The 17,600-nt window shown below is 43.5% G+C and overlaps 1 protein-coding gene across 3 annotated transcripts in view; it reads right to left on the minus strand.

Moving 5' to 3' along the window:
- Nucleotides 1–237: 237 nt before the first annotated feature.
- Nucleotides 238–17,600, minus strand: part of LOC106577100 (atlastin-2) — a 32,674-nt gene continuing 15,311 nt past the window's right edge. For 2 of the 3 annotated variants that reach the window (XM_014154837.2, XM_014154835.2), the window contains exons 8-13: nt 9,226–9,364; nt 8,679–8,806; nt 8,497–8,553; nt 8,316–8,387; nt 6,649–7,080; nt 238–1,503 (exon numbers count right to left, since the gene is read on the minus strand). In XM_014154837.2, the coding sequence (XP_014010312.2) occupies nt 1,384–1,503; nt 6,649–7,080; nt 8,316–8,387; nt 8,497–8,553; nt 8,679–8,806; nt 9,226–9,364 (948 nt within the window). In that variant the 3' untranslated portion in view covers nt 238–1,383. Of the gene's footprint in view, nt 2,392–6,648; nt 7,081–8,315; nt 8,388–8,496; nt 8,554–8,678; nt 8,807–9,225; nt 9,365–17,600 lie in introns of all 3 variants that reach the window. The other variant, XM_014154836.2, reaches the window with a different exon arrangement.

The raw sequence follows: 17,600 nt of genomic DNA on the forward strand, positions 1-17,600 counted from the left end.
GGCTTATGATGCCATGTGTCCAGTGTAAGCTGGGAAGACAAAAACAGTTATGGTAGTTATTACAAATCTGACTTTGATATTGAACTACCAGTGTGACTTAAGTTATCAAATTCAATGCGAACTCGTTATTTCCTCACGCATTATACCTACTGTGTTGACATCTATATTGAATACTGCGAGAGCAAGCCGTGATGATTTTGCCCTCGTTCCAATAAACAAAGGAGTCTGAACAGTAGATCGATTTAATTCAATAAGGTCAATGTACTTGTTTATTGAAAAATAAATTACAGGAAGTGATTTAAAAAGAATCTCGACCCACTCAAATTCCAGAAAGCTTTGTCCGAGGTGGAATCTAAATGCTCTAGCCTAGAGTTTGTTTACGTAACGGTATAGTAGATCACAGAAAAAGATGCAACTGTAAGACCAATCACAAAACATTCCTTAAACCACACTAGGCCAATCAACAACAAAAAACACCCTGCCAACAACACTATAGAATTTATACAAAGTGTAAAATGTGTCATAAACATTTAAAAAATGAGCCGTAACAACTGCCGCGTTCCTAGGCGAGACAGTTGTGGATGGAATTGGTACAAGAGTGTTGACCTAACTGATATCATTAGTGCTGTATTGACAAGAAAAAAACACTAGATGTGCAATACCATTGAGCACTCCCACTGTCCTGTGGGTTTTCAAGAAAGGCAAATTAATGAAACTGTCTGAATTACATTCCCCTGCTAAGCACAATAGATTGAGCTCTAGGTCCTATTATAGTGCTATGCTGTGTTTGTCTAATACCATGCAGTAGATGACACTAAAGCAAGATTAAAGATCAGTATCTTAAAACAACTAAAGAGGCTCAAAGGATTTCAAAATCCACCCCAGTTAACCAAACAGTATCAGGAGAGAGGGTAGGAACACTGGCTTGGCTATAGTATGTATGACTATGCAGACAGTTCATCTTGCATCCAATGGCACACCATCAAAGAGCTGTGACTCCCTGAATTAACCTTGAAACCCAAGCAAGTGCAATCTGCTTAATAATGACAACACTAAAACTGGGTCAGCAAACCTAACAACTCTTCATAATTTAAAATCCTGACATAGGTGTGTATGGGGGGGTTGCATGTGAATCAGTCAAATTGTGGTAAAGGTGAGAGCATACTGGCAACTACTTCTTAACTCGCTGATTGTCCACCTTCCAACAGGGGGGATCCAAGAGTAGAGTAGCTAGCAGTAAGACAGGCCACTACAGCAGACAGGGAGGCTGGCTGGGCCTGTGCAGGGTAAACTTTGGTTTGCACAGTGCCACAGTCCTAGGATTTAGCACACTGAGTGAAGGGGTGGGATGAGTGGCTGGTAGAGTAGTAGCAGGAGGAGGGGTCAGTGTGACTTTAACTTTGCGTGCTGTGTGGCCTGTTCTGTCAGACTGGCTCTGATGGAGTTAACCACAGTCTGTCTAACATTATCCTCCATGTATTGCGCACTCAGAGGCTTCAACACCTGGAGAGGAGGGAAGAGGAGAGCACAAAGGGACATGACATGAGACAATCAAATCAATAGAAATGAATACATGAGGACAAAGGGAGAGAGAAGAGATTCTGTCCAACATGCAGACTGAAAAGATGAATGATCATTTAAAACTAATAGAAACATCTGCAAAAACTAAACTCCAATCATGGCAATTGAACAAATGGATAAAACCAAAAAAAAAATCTATTAAATCATCTCAACAATTTTCAGACTAGTCAGTAGGCCAATTCCAGTGGGCCTGCTGTGATTACAATCAGAAGATTAGGGAGTCCCAACCTGCATTCTACATGTAACAGAGTGAACTACCCAGACACAACCTCCCTGTAATTAAGACCAGCCACAACATCCCTGTAATGACAAACAGACCCCATAGGCCACAAGGAATGACAAGAGCAGAATGGCAATTGAACAAATGGATAAAAACAAATAAAAAAAACTATGAAAATTGTGGATGATTTAAGACTAGTCAGTAGGCCAATTCCAGTGGGCCTGCTGTGATTACAATCAGAAGATTAGGGAGTGCCAACCTGCATTCTACATGTAACAGAGTGAACTACGCAGACGCAACCTCCCTGTAATTAAGACCAGCCCCATAGGCCACAACATCCCTGTGATTATGACCAGCCCCATAGGCCACAACATCCCTGTGATTATGACCAGCCCATATGTCACAAGAAATGACAAGAGTGGACTGCAGATGCATTTGGAAATAAAGAGCCAAGCAGCTAGCCAGAAAAGTTAGTGAGTCTTCTTGTCATTGTTGTTTGAGGGGATTCTCTTTCTCTGCGTTGCTGCTGCTGGTAGGAAAGAGTGCCACGTGATTCGACTCCTGGCCAACTCAAAGAGTTTGGAAAGCACCTGGAGACATGGGAGGTGAGGAATTAGCAGAGAAGAGCAGAAAAAGCAGGGAAACAACCAAACAAAGACAGAAAACATAGTACACTGAACCAGGAACACAGGCAGGAAGAGAAACCTCCACCTCACCTTTCTGGCAGTCATCTGAGGCGGAGAGGAGAGCAAGATCAGATTAAAGAAGAAAAACAGATCACCAGCTGATTGGGCAGGCTGAAGGCTGGTTGGATGGTAAAGGAAAGGTTGGTAGCTCATTGGATAGGGCTGGTGAAGGATAATGCGATTGAGTTCAGGGCTGATGGGGAACTACAGGGCCACTAGAAAGAGGTCGACCGATTAATCGGAATGGCCGATTAATTAGGGCCGATTTCAGGTTCATAACAATCGGTATTTTTGCCCACCGATTTGCCGATTTCCCCCCCCACCTTTATTTAACAAGTCAGATTAAGAACACATTTTCAATGACGGCCTAGGAACGGGGATTAACCTGTTAGGGCTAGGGGGCAGTATTTACACGGCCGGATAAAAAACGTACCCGATTTAATCTGGTTATTACTACTGCCCAGAAACTAGAATATGCATATAATTATTGGCTTTGGATAGAAAACACCCTAAAGTTTTTAAAACTGTTTGAATGGTGTCTGTGAGTATAACAGAACTCATATGGCAGGCAAAAACCTGAGAAGACAACTTCTTGTTCTTCTTGACTCTCTTTATTGAAAACTGAGGATCTTTGCTGTAACGTGACACTTCCTACGGCTCCCATAGGCTCTCAGAACCCGGGAAAAAGCTGAATGATGTAATTCCAGCCCCTGGCTGAAAAACATTAGCGCCTTTGGTAAGTGGTCTATCAGAGGACAATCAGACTTAGGCGTGTGCACGAGGCGACCCCATGTTTTTATTTTCTCTCTTTGAACGTAAACACGCTTTCCCGGTCGGAATATTATCGCTTTTTTACGAGAAAAATTGCATAAAAATTGATTTTAAACAGCAGTTGACATGCTTCGAAGTACGGTAATGGAATATTTAGAATTTTTTTGTCACGAAACGCGTCGTGCGCGTCACCCTTCTTTACACTTCGGATAGTGTTTTTTGTGAACGCTTATCGTGAGTAATTTAGTAAATTCACCGGAAGTTTGCGGGGGGTATGCTAGTTCTGAACGTCACATGCTAATGTAAAAAGCTGGTTTTTGATATAAATATGAACTTGATTGAACAAAACATGCATGTATTGTATAACATAATGTGCTAGGATTGTCATCTGATGAAGATCATCAAAGGTTAGTGCTGCATTTAGCTGTGGTTTGGGTTTATGTGACATTACATGCTAGCTTGAAAAATGGGTGTCTGATTATTTCTGGCTGGGTACTCTGCTGACATAATCTAATGTTTTGCTTTCGTTGTAAAGCCTTTTTGAAATCGGACAGTGTGGTTAGATTAACAAGAGTCTTGTCTTTAAAATGGTGTAAAATAGTCATATGTTTGAGAAATTGCAGTAATAGCATTTCTAAGGTATTTGAATAACGCGCCACAGGATTCCACTGGCTGTTACGTAGCTGGGACGATTTCGTCCCACCTTCCCTAGAGAGGTTAACTGCCTTGTTCAGGGGGGATTCGTTTTTGCAACCTTCTGGTTACTAGTCCAACGCTCTAACCACCTGCCTTACATTGCACTCCACGAGGAGCCTGCAAGGCAGGCTGACTACGTGTTACGCGAGGGCAGCAAGAAGCCAAGGTAAGTTGCTAGCTAGCGTTAAACTTATCTTGTAAAAAACTATCACTAGTTATCACTATCATAACTATCATAACTAACATAATCACTAGTTAACTACACATGGTTGATGATATTACTAGTTTATCTAACGTGTCCTGCGTTGCATATAATCGATGCGGTGCCTGTTAATTTCTCATCGAATCATAGCTTACTTCGACAAACGGGTGATGATTTAACAAGCGCATTTGCGAAAAAAGCACTGTCGTTGCACCAATGTACCTAACCATAAACATCAATGCTTTTCTTTAAAATCAACGCACAAGTATATATTTTAAAACCTGCATATTTAGTTAATATTGCCTGCTAACATGAAATTGTGTAACTGCTCTTGCGTTCATTGCCTGGCTCGTTGTGAACTAATTTGCCAGAATTTTATGTAATTATGACATACCATTGAAGGTTGTGCAATGTAACAGGAATATTTAGACTTAGGGATGCCACCCGTTAGATAAAATACGGAAAGGTTCCGTATTTCACTGAATGAAAAAAACTTTGAGATAATAGTTTCCGGATTCGACCATATTAATGACCCAAGGCTCATATTTCTGTGTGTTTATTATATTATAATTAAGACTATGATTTGATCACGGTTGACAACTCCCTTGTGTCCTCCTCCCAGAGTGCTAAGAACCTTGGAGTGATCCTGGACAACACCCTGTCGTTCTCCACTAACATCAAGGCGGTGACCCGATCCTGTAGGTTCATGCTCTACAACATTCGCAGAGTACGACCCTGCCTCACACAGGAAGCGGCGCAGGTCCTAATCCAGGCACTTGTCATCTCCCGTCTGGATTACTGCAACTCGCTGTTGGCTGGGCTCCCTGCCTGTGCCATTAAACCCCTACAACTCATCCAGAACGCCGCAGCCCGTCTGGTGTTCAACCTTCCCAAGTTCTCTCACGTCACCCCGCTCCTCCGCTCTCTCCACTGGCTTCCAGTTGAAGCTCGCATCCGCTACAAGACCATGGTGATTGCCTACGGAGCTGTGAAGGGAACGGCACCTCCATACCTTCAGGCTCTGATCAGGCCCTACACCCAAACAAGGGCACTGCGTTCATCCACCACTGGCCTGCTGGCCCCCCTACCTCTGAGGAAGCACAGTTCCCGCTCAGCCCAGTCAAAACTGTTTGCTGCTCTGGCACCCCAATGGTGGAACAAGCTCCCTCACGACGCCAGGACAGCGGAGTCAATCACCACCTTCCGGAGACACCTGAAACCCCACCTCTTTAAGGAATACCTAGGATAGGATAAAGTAATCCTTCTAACCCCCCCCCCTTAAAAGATTTAGATGCACTATTGTAAAGTGGTTGTTCCACTGGATATCATAAGGTGAATGCACCATTTTGTAAGTCGCTCTGGATAAGAGCGTCTGCTAAATGACTTAAATGTAAATGTAATGATAGAGCAGTCTGACTGAGCGGTGGTAGGCACCAGCAGGCTCGTAAGCATTCATTCATACAGCACTTTCGTGAATTTTGCCAGCAGCTCTTCGCAATGCATTGCGCTGTTTATGACTTCAAGCCTGTCAACTCCCAAGATTAGGCTGGTGTAACCGATGTGAAATGGCTAGCTAGTTAGCGGGTGTGCGCTAATGGCGTTTCAAACGTCACTCGCTGAGACTTGGGAGTGGTTGTTCCCCTTGCTCTGCATGGGTAACGCTGCTTCGAGGGTGGCTGTTGTCGATGTGTTCCTGGTTTGAGCCCAGGTAGGAGCGAGGAGAGGGACGGAAGCTATACTGTTACACTGGCAATACTAAAGTGCCTATAAGAACATCCAATAGTCAAAGGTATATGAAGTACAAATCGTATAGAGAGAAATAGTCCTATAATTCCTATAATAAACTACAACCTAAAACTTCTTCCCTGGGAATATTGAAGACTCATGTTAAAAGGAACCACCAGCTTTCATATGTTCCCATGTTCTGAGCAAGGCACTTAAATGTTAGCTTTCTTACATGGCACATATTGCACTTTCACTTTCTTCTCCAACACTTTGTTTTTGCATTATTTAAACCAAATTGAACATGTTTCATTATTTATTTCAGGCTAAATTGATTTTATTGATGCATTATATTAAGTTAAAATAAGTGTTCATTCAGTATTGTTGTAATTGTCATTATTACAAAAAAATATATCTATATATAGTTTTTAAATTTGTTTTATATTTAAATTAAATAAATCGGCCGATTAAATCGGTATCGGCTTTTTTTGGTCCTCCAATAATCAGTATTGAAAAATCACGTTGAAAAATCATAATCGGTCGACCTCTACTAGAAATCTGAACTAGAGGGCCACTAGAAATCTGGACTCTGAGGGGAAGGAATCAACATCACAGACGACAGTGGAGAACATGAGGAATTCTCAGCTTCACATGGCTTTGAATCTGGAGTCACACGTGCTAAATAAACATATAGTTCCTGTATCCATACTTCTATCCTTAACAGAAAAATCTATGAAAACACCTTTATCCACACAGACATCAGCACCCACCTGTTCCCAGAGTGTCTCTGCCAACAGGTCTATGATGGTGCCCACATCTCTGAACTCCCCTGAGTATTTGACGTAGGCCCACATGCAGAGAGTCATGAGAGCTACGCCCATGACCAGGTTGGCCAGCACGGCAATAGTGTTCATTCCTATGAAGCCAGTCAGCCCTGAGACGATGTAGGTGGTGAACATGACAACGAAGAGCGTGGCGGGCGTGCGTGCAGCGTAGAAGATGTTCTTGCCCTCGTTGTGCTTGTGGAAGTTGGAGTAGGCCTCATCCAGCTCGCCCTCCAGCTGCTCCTGGTATTTCTTGCAGAAGTCCTCCCCTCCCATCTTCTTCACAGAGCGGAACTGACGCACCGAGCACTCCTTGAACTCCTCGTGGCAGCGTTCCAAGTCTGCAGGGGCGATGTAGGGCTTGTCCCCTCCACACACCTAGCAGGGAAAAAACACCACATTTCAGAAACCAAACATTACTACACCGACTAACAAAGACTAGTGGCAAAAATATTACCTCTACGAATGACATCATTGGTTACATTTGTATTATGACAATTTGTATTTTATTAGGATCCCCAATAGCAACACTAGTCTTACTGGGGTCCGACACATTACGAAAAATACATTAGACAAGACTTTACCGTTCACATACATTTAAAAACATTAACATGTAGTGTGTGTATAACAGCAATAGTAAATCAATCTGCTTGGAATGTGTGTAGATACAGTGCATTTGGAAAGTTTTCAGACCCATTCACTTTCCCAAATATTGTTACATTACACCCTTATTCTAAAATTGATTAAATTCTAGCCAAAGAGTTAAATCTTGGTTTAAATCAGACCAGAGAATCTTGTTTCTCATGGCCTGAGAGTCTTTAGGTGCCTTTTGGCAAACTCAAATAGGGCTGTCATGTGTCTTTTACTGAAGAGTGGCTTCCGTCTGGCCACTCTACCATAAAGGCCTGATTAGGGTGCTGCAGAGATGGTTGACCTTCTGGAAGGTTCTCCCATCTCCACAGAGGAACTCTGGAGCTCTGTCACAGTGACCATCGGGTTCTTGGTCACCTCCCTGACCAAGTTCCTTCTCCCCCATTTGCTCAGTTTGACTGAGTGGCCAGCTCTAGGAAGAGTCTTGGTGGTTCCAAACTTCTTCCATTTAAGAATGGAGGAGCCACTGTTCTTGGGAACCTTAAATGCTGCAGAAATTTGTTGGTACCTCTCTCCAGATCTGTGCCTCGATACAATCCCGTCCCGGAGCTCTACAAACAATTCCTTCAACCTCATGGCTTGGTTTTTGCTCTGACATGCACTGTCAACTGTGGGACCTTATATAGACAGGTGTGTGCCTTTCCAAATCATGTCCAATCAATTGAATTTACCACAGGACGACTCCAATCAAGTTGTAGAAACATCTCAAGGATGATCAATGGAAACAGGATGCACCTGAGCTCAATTTCAAGGGTCTGAATACTTATGTAAATAAAGTAACAGTTTTTGTATTTTTATACATTTGCAAAACAATCAATCGTTTTGTCATTATGGGGTATTTTGTGTAGTCCATTTTAGAATAAGGCTGTAACGTAGCAAAATGTGGGAAAAGGGAAGGGGTCTGAATACTCTGAATGCACTGTACATTGTTCGTGTAACAAGCCAGGGGTGAACAAACCTACCATTTCCATGCTTTTGCTGTAAGTGTCTTTTGCTCCAGCAACTGCTGTAAGGTTGTTGGCTTCAGCCGTTGCCTAGGTAACAGAGCACAGTCAAATGCAAAGAGAGTTTGAGCAAGATATGAGAAAACCCCCACAAGCTTGCTCAAAACTTAACATCAATGTTGATCAAACCAGTACAGACCTGTAACATTGACTTAGGATGAGGAAGCTCCTCCCCTTGATATATCTTTATATAGGCCTGCGAAAAAGATGTGGAGAAAATGTGTTTTCTATAACTTCAGTTGTGACGAGAAGTTAGGAAGTTTCAGAACATTTTCAGGCATTCAAAGTAGTTTATAAGCCATGGGAGCACATGGTGCTCACCTTAAAGTACTCCACTAGATCTCTGCAGGTCACTTTAGCCCCTCCAATCTCCTTCTCCACCAGGTTCTCAGGAGCCAGCAGTAAGGGCACCAGATTTCCCAGCGCCTCCTTAAAGTCACCATCAATGTCTACACAAAGAACACAGCCAGAAGCATAGTAAAGCCCAAGAATGTCTCCTCCAGGGGTTAACTATTTTCTTAAACTGCCTCTCCACCTCAGTATTAAGAAAAGGGTCTGGGAGTCACTGAGGATGGGATAACGTCGGGTGGAAGGAGTTAGAATTATTGGAGGAGGGGGGTGGAAGGGGTCAGTTGAGTATGGAGGAGGGGGTGGAAGGGGTTAGAAGTATGGAGGGGGTGGAAGGGGTCAGTGGAGAATGGAGGGGGTCAGTAGACTATGGAGGATGAGTGGAAGGGGGTTAGTGGAGGATGAGTGGAAGGGGGTTAGTGGAGGATGAGTGGAAGGGGTTAGTGGAGGATGAGTGGAAGGGGGTTAGTATATAGTATGGAGGGTGGAAGGGATTATTCTCTGCAGTGAGAGGCCTCACCTTTTAATCTGCCGTCAAACATGGGGTTGGTGGCCACTTTGAGGCCGGGGTGAGGCAAGAGGAAGCAACTGATGTTGGAGAAGCAGGAGTGGATGTGTTTCCTCACGGTCTGCAGTTCCTCATGCTGGTTCTGTTTCACCTGTAGAAAACACACACACAGCTGTTACATAATATCCAAGACACTGGTCTGTTGTCTAAGGCACAAGTTTAAAGGAAAATTCTGCCACTTTATAATCAGTTACGCTGTTTGTATATATGCACTACTGTAAGATTTGATGTTATCATTTGTTAGTCATACTGCACAATCCTTGTTTCGGTCATTTTTTTTTACGTTTCTGCATTATCCTCTTCTACTAGAATTCCCAGGGTGCATTTCATCTCCATGATACAATGCTCCGCCTAGTTAACCTGCAGTTAGCTTAGCTGTCTAGCAAGCCAAGACAAAGCTTATGTCATAAGTCATGAGTGCATTCCACATTACTTTTGGGTTGTAATCATATTATAATGCTTGCATGAATATTATTAAAAGTATGTGGACACACCTTCAAATTCATGGATTTGGCTATTTGTGCCACACCCGTTGTTGGCAGTTGTATAAAATCGACCACACAGCCATGCTATCTCCATAGACAAACATTGGCAGTAGAATGGCCTTAATTTAGAGCTCGGCACCGTCATAGGATGCCACCTTTCCAACAAGTCAGTTCGTAAAATTTCTGCCCTGCTAGAGCTGCCCAGGTCAACTCTAAGTGCTGTTATTTTGAAGTGGAAAATTCTAGGAGCAACATCAGCTCAGCCGTGAAGTGGTATGCCACACAAGCTGACAGAACAAGACCGCCGAGTGCATACAAATCATCCGTCCTCGGTTGAAACCCTCACGTCCGAGTTCCAAACTGCCTCTGGAAGCAACGTCAGCACAAGAACGGTTCGTCTGGAGCTTCATGAAAATGGGTTTCCATGGCCAAGCACACAAGCCTAAGATCACCAAGAGCAATGCCAAGTATCAGCTCGAGTGGTGTAAAGCTCGCCGCCATTGGACTCTGGAGCAGTGGAAACGCATTCTCTGGAGTGATGAATCACGCTTCATTCACCATCTGGCAGTCGGATGGACTAATCTGGGTTTGGCGGATGCCAGAAGAACACTACCTGCCCCAATACAGAAATGGTTTGTCGAGATCGGTGTGGAAAAACTTGACTGACCGGCACAGAGCCCTGACCTCAACTCCATCGAACATGTTTGGGATTAATTGGAACGCCGACTGCGAGCCAGGCCTAATCGTCCAACATCAGTGCCCGACCTCACTAATACTGCCGGAAGAAATGGCAGCAATTTTAAGGGCGCCCGACCAATTGTGCTATTATGTTTTTTTTTTTTTTTTTTGCATTACTGGTAACTTATTTTGTACATAATGTTTCTGCAACCGTACCTTACGGCAAAAAATAGCTTCTGGATATCAGGACAGCAATCACTCACCTCGGATTAGACAAAGATTTTTTTCTACAACAAAGAAGATGCACAAGACATTCTCCAAACACCCCACAGGGCCGACATCCCCGTTATTTGCAAGAGGAAGCGATGCAGGTACAGAGGACAAAAGAGCCGGATGCCTGGTCAGGACCCGGAGAAGGCGACTGGGAAAGCTGCCGTTACCGTAAATACTACTCTCCAACGTGCAATCATTGGACAATAAATTAGACGAGGTACGATCACGAATATCCTACCAACAGGACATAAAAACTGTAATATCCTATGTTTCACGGAATCGTGGCTGAATGACGACATGGATATTCAGCTAGCGGGATATACGCTGCACCGGCAGGATAGAACAGCACACTCCGGTAAGACGAGGGGGGGGGGGCGGTCTGTGCATATTTGCAAACAGCTGGTGCACGAAATCTCTAGATTTTGCTCGCCGGAAGTAGAGTATATTGTGATAAATTGCAGGCCACACTACTTGCCTATAGAGTTTTCAGCTATACTTTTCGTGGCTGTTTATTTACCACCACAGACAGATGCTGGCACTAAGACCGCGCTCAGTCAGCTGTATAAGGAAATAAGCAAACAGGAAACCACTCACTCAGAGGCGGCGCTCCTAGTGGCCGGAGACTTTAATGCAGGGAAAATTAAATCAGTTCTATCAACATGTTAAATGTGCAACCAGAGGGGAAAAAAAAAAAAAATTCTAGATCACCTGTACTCCACACACAGAGACCCGCACAAAGCTCTCCCTCGCCCTCCATTTGGTAATTCCGACCACAACTTTATCCTCCTGATTCCTGCTTACAAGCGAAAATTAAAGCAGGAAGCACCAGTGACTCGGTCTATAAGAAAAGTGGTCAGATGAAGCAGATGCTAAGCTACAGGACTGTTTTGTTATCACAGACTGGAACATGTTCCGGGATTCTTCTGATGGCACGTCAGTCACTGGCTTTATCAATAAGTGCATCGAGGACGTCGTCCCCACAGTGACTGTACATACATAACCCAACCAGAAGCCATGGATTACAGGCAACATTCGCACTGAGCTAAAGGGTAGAGCTGCCGCTTTCAAGGTGCGGGACTCTAACCCGGAAGCTTACAAGAAATCCTGCTATGCCCAGGACGAACCATCAAACAGGCAAAGCGTCAATACAGGGCTAAGATTGAATCATACTACACCGGCTCCGACGCTCGTCTTATGTGGCAGGGCTTGCAAACTATTAGAGACTACAAAGGGAAGCACAGCCGCGAGCTGCCCAGTGACACGAGCCTACCAGATGAGCTAAATCACTTCTATGCTCGCTTCGAGGCAAGCAACACTGAGGCATGCATGAGAGCATCAGCTGTTCCGGACGACTGTGTGATCACGCTCTCCGTAGCCGACGTAAGTTAGAACTTTAAACAGGTCAACATACACAAGGTTGCGGGCCAGACGGATTACCAGGACGTGTGCTCTGGGCATGTGCTGACCAAGTGGCAGGTGTCTTCACTGACATTTTCAACATGTCCCTGACTGAGTCTGTAATACCAACATGTTTCAAGCAGACCACCATAGTCCCTGTGCCCAAGAACAAAGGCCTAAATGACTACAGACCCGTAGCACTCACGTCCGTAGCCATGAAGTGCTTTGAAAGGCTGGTAATGGCTCACATCAACACCATTATCGCAGAAACCCTAGACCCACTCCAATTTGCATACTGCCCAAACAGATCCACAGATGATGCAATCTCTATTGCGCTCCACACCGGCCTTTCCCACCTGAACAAAAGTTTAGTTTAGTTTATTAATTCGACCATTTTAAAAAACAAGTACACATAAAACTTAAAAGCCATACATGCACATGAATAAAATCATTGAGGATAACAAAGTCTGGGACTTATTTCCATTGTGGTCCTCTTGAGACAAGATGGCTAGACAAGATCGAACACAGTATGGCAGTGAAATAATAAAACAAAAACATAGATGTTCTTCTTTTATCTCAACATTCCAGTTACATCATAGGGGTTATTCATATGGGCACAGAGGACAAACATATTTTTACTTTATTTAAAAAAAATCTGTCCAGAGAGGACGTTGTTTTTATAGGCAGAGGCAACTCATTCCAGTCTGAGGCTCCAGTATACAAGAAGGTACCTTTCCCAGCATTACTCCTGAACCTGTATAAGCACACATCAGCAACACCTGATCTGGTGCTGTGATTGTGTGCATCCCTAACAAGAGGAAAGTAATCACTTAGATATCTGGGCGCAGGACCATAAACACTCTTGTAAACCAAACCTAGTCTAATCTGGGACACCCTAGCCTCAACAGGCAGCCAGTTTAGTTCCTGAAAGCAGCTCCTGCCTATGTGAGTACGTGGACTCACCTTCAATACTACCCTGATCAACTTATTCTGGGCTATCTGGAGCTTCCCCTTCATAAGTTTAGATAAGGCCCCAAACCAGGAAGTACTAGCATAGTAAAAATGGCATTGAATGAGGGCAGTAGCTAGCACTTTCATGGAGTCCTTATCAAGCAGCTTGGACTTTCAAGCCAAAAACTTAGTCCTGGAATTAACCTTCCCTAGCACCTTACTGGCCATGCTCACACCTCCCAAGCTTCCATAAAGGATACATCCCAAGTAGCTAACAGAGGTTTTAGTAGTCAACACCTCAACCTCTAACTCCACTCTGATTTCAGACGACCTACACAATTTAGGTTTGGATCCAAAAATAATTGCTTCAGTTTTCCCTAAGTGCAGAGATGGCTTATTATCTCCAAGCCATTTGCTAATGTTAGTAAGCTCTGTGCTAAGTATGCTCTCCAACATAGTTTTACTTTTGTGAGACACCAGAAGTGCAGAGTCATCTGCATAAAGAAAAACACGGCAAGAACAAGCATCTTTCATATCATTAAGATACAATAAAAACAGCAGAGGCCCAAGCACGCTCCCCTGCGGAACGCCACAACTCATTGGTTTTGCCTGAGACAGTGAACCATTAACCTCTACTACTTGCTCCCTTCCTGATAAATAGGACTTTACCCAGCCTAGAGGGATACTGCTTAACCCCAGTGCCTCTAGTTTGGAGATTAGGAGACAGTGGTTAACTGTATCAAAGGCCTTCTGTAGGTCAAGCAGTACCATTCAACACAGATTTCCCCCATCAATCTCTTTCCTGATGAAGTCAGTCAAGTAAAGTAGACATGAATCAGTGGAGTATGTTTTTCTAAAACCCGACTGAAAATCATACATTACATATTCATACATTTGATCATGTACAATTCTCTCCAGGATCTTTGATGTTACACAGAGGATAGATACAGGCATACAATTCCCAGGGTCAGACTTTATCCCCTTCTTATACAGAGGTATAACTTTAGCTTGTTTCATGTCCCTGGGAAAGGTGCCTTGTTCAAGAGAGAGATTAACAATATGCGTAATACAAGGGCAAATTTGCTCAGCAGAATCTATTAGAAACCTTGCGGGAATATTATCCACGCCTGTGGCTTCGGAGCATTTAAGCTTTGCCAGCATACTGACTATTTTGGCTGTTGCTACCTTTGCAAAATAAAAAGAGTTTGGCTGAACCCCTAACTCTACATAATACTTCTTGACTTGGTTGCTTCCATACAAACCATAACTGGTGGGCAGCTTGCTAACCAGCTTACTGGTAACAAAAGTAAAAAAAAATATTTAATTCATTGGCAACCTCTGCTTTTTCATATACCATCTCCCCTTTGATGTTCAGTCCAATACAGTTTAGTTTGTTTTTGGTAGTACTACTCCAGCCTAGTTCCTTAAATGATTTCCAAAGCTTTTTACGGTCATTTTTGTTTTCAATTATTTTCCCAGCAAAGTAACCCCTCTTAGCTTCATCCATCCTGCTCTGTGCTTCATTTCTGTAATGTTTATATAGGACAAACTCATGCTGCTCTTGAGTTCTTAAATTTCTTAAAAAGGCCTTATTCCTTGCTTTGATAAATTCTAGAATCTCATGATTAAACCAAGGGCTAGATCTCTGCTTTACCCTGATCCGTCAATGGGAGCCTTCACATTCACCACATCAAGGAATCTACATTTAAAGGCTTCCCAGGCACTGTCTACCCCTACATTATCTGGCACAGGTGACCAGTCAATTTTACCCACTTCCTCCCTAAACCTTTCTACACAGTATTTTTTGAGTCCTCTGATTTATGGTTTTGTGACACTTAAATATATCTTTAAAAATCCTCCTTGTGCAAAATGATCACTGATTCCATAGACTATTACTCCACTCTGCGATATTTTAGATTTATCAGACAGAAATATTAAGTAAATTGTACTTTGCACTGTTTCACATATCCTGGTGGGATCTTATATCATTTGGGTCAGAGCAAGTGCAAATACATTGTGGGTTGGGCTATTCTTTTTGCAGACATCTGTATTGAAATCCCCTAACAAAATGATTTCCTTCAACAGCGAATCATTAGTTTGTGTTGTCAATTTCAAGACCTTCATAGAATGCATTCTGCTTGGGCGGCCTATAACACACCCCCAACAAAATCGGCTTGGTTTTGGGAAGGCAGATATCCAGCCAGACAATCTCCAGATCAGCGTTTAAAATAAAAATATATATTTTTTAATCGCAAAGGGAACACTTCTGTGAGAATGCTATTCATTGACTACAGCTCAGCGTTCAACACCATAGTACCCTCAAAGCACATCACTAAGCTAAGGATCCTGAGACTAAACACCTCCCTCTGCAACTGGCTTCTGGACTTCCTGACGGGCCGCCCCCAGGTGGTGAGGGTAGGTAGCAACACATCTGCCACGCTGATCCTCAACACTGGAGCTCCAGAGGGGTGCGTGCTCAGTCCCCTCCTGTACTCCCTGTTCACCCACGACTGCATGGCCAGGCATGACTCCAACACCATCACCGACAACAACGAGACAGCCTATAGGGAGGAGGGCCAGGTCTCTGACGTGTGGTGCCAGAATAACAACCTATCCCTCAACGTAACCAAGACTAAGGAGATGATTGTGGACTACAGATTAAGGAGGGCCGAGCACGCCCCCATTCTCATAGACGGGGCTGTAGTGGAGCAGGTTGAGAGCTTCAAGTTCCTCGGTGTCCACATCAACAAACTATAATGGTCCAAACACACCAAGACAGTCGTGAAGAGGGCATGACAAAGCCTATTCCCCCTCAGGAAACCTAAAAGATTTGGCATGGGTCCTGAGATCCTCAAAAGGTTCTACAGCTGCAACATTGAGAGCATCCTGACTGGTTGCGTCACTGCCTGGTATGGCAATTGCTCAGCCTCTGACCGCAAGGCACTACAGAGGGTAGTGCGTACGGCCCAGTACATCACTGGGGCTAAGCTGCCTGTCCCCCAGAACCTCTACACCAGGCGGTGTAAGAAGAAGGCCCTAAAAATTGTCAAAGACCCCAGCCATAGACTGTTCTCTCTACTACCGCATGGCAAGTGGTACCGGAGTGCCAAGTCTAGGACAAAAAGGCTTCAACAGTTTTTACCCCCAAGCCATAAGACTCCTGAACAGGTAATCAAATGGCTACTCGGACTATTTGCATTGTGTGCCCCCCCCCCCAATCCCTCTTTTTATGCTGCTGCTACTCTGTTTATCATATATGCATAGTAACTTTAACTATACATTCATGTACATACTACCTCAATTGGGCCGACCAACCAGTGCTCCCGCACATTGGCTAACCGGGCTATCTGCATTGTGTCCCACCACCCACCAACCCCTCTTTTACGCTACTGCTACTCTGTTCATCATATATGCAGTCACTTTAACCATATCTACATGTAGATACTACCTCAGCCTGACTAACCGGTGTCTGTATGTAGCCTCGCTACTTTTATAGCCTCGTTACTGTATATAGCCTGTCTTTTTACTGTTGTTTTATTTCTTTACTTACCCATTGTTCACCTAACACCTTTTTTGCACTATTGGTTAGAGCCTGTAAGTAAGCATTTCACTATAAGGTTGTACCTGTTGTATTCGGCGCACTTGACAAATAAACCTTGATTTGATTTTGGAATGAGATGTTCGACGAGCAGGTGTCCACATACATTACATGGCCAAGAGTATGTTCATGTCATTGGTGACAACTGCATTACACCAAAAAAGAAAGAAATTAAGTTAATGTGTCTGATGCTGGTTAGCTAGCATGCTATTAGAGCCAAGTTTAATCTTAGCGACTCTTAAAACAGTCCAAAAAAACACAAGATTTACAGACAAATCACTAAGGAATCCTAGTCTCATGATTGAAGCCTGCTCAACATTAGCAATGCTAGCTAGCTAAGTAGCTAACCCTGCTGCATCTGAAATAAATTGTTTACAAAAATAACAGCCAAATACAGCCTTAGCAACTATCCAACAACACTGTAGGCCTTCTGGAACTAATAAAAAAGAGGTTTACAAGTAATTCACCACGAAACATCGGCTATTTGGAAAGAGCGCAATGGCTGCAACTTCAGATGGTGGGAGTGGTTTTGCCAAATGGAATCATGGGAGTTGGAGCCTTGAACCAAAACATATTTTGAGCATCTATTTAAAATATTTCATGTTATTAGATGAAGACAACCAGACCAACATATATCAGGGAGTCCCAATATGATCAGAAAACTACAGACAGGTTATATAGACTGCGGAAAATGACCGTCCATAATCAGGGATCCTACTTGAAAACGTCAGAAGCAAATGCGTTTGTAGGACCCTTCTTGTCTTCTTCTAATGCCTCAAAGTAAAGATTCACCCATTTTGATTGTTATATTGTTTTTGTACATCTGAGCCATGTTCTATCGATTCCCTGGGTCATTTAATGTGTATCGGAGTTATTCGGCTGGTATGATTCTGAGATTTCCATACCCAACTACAACATTTTCCGTCAAGATAGAACTGCCAAAG

The sequence above is a fragment of the Salmo salar genome, chromosome ssa18 (genome assembly GCF_905237065.1).
Source record: "Salmo salar chromosome ssa18, Ssal_v3.1, whole genome shotgun sequence".
In the NCBI taxonomy this organism is placed as follows: Eukaryota; Metazoa; Chordata; class Actinopteri; order Salmoniformes; family Salmonidae; genus Salmo; species Salmo salar.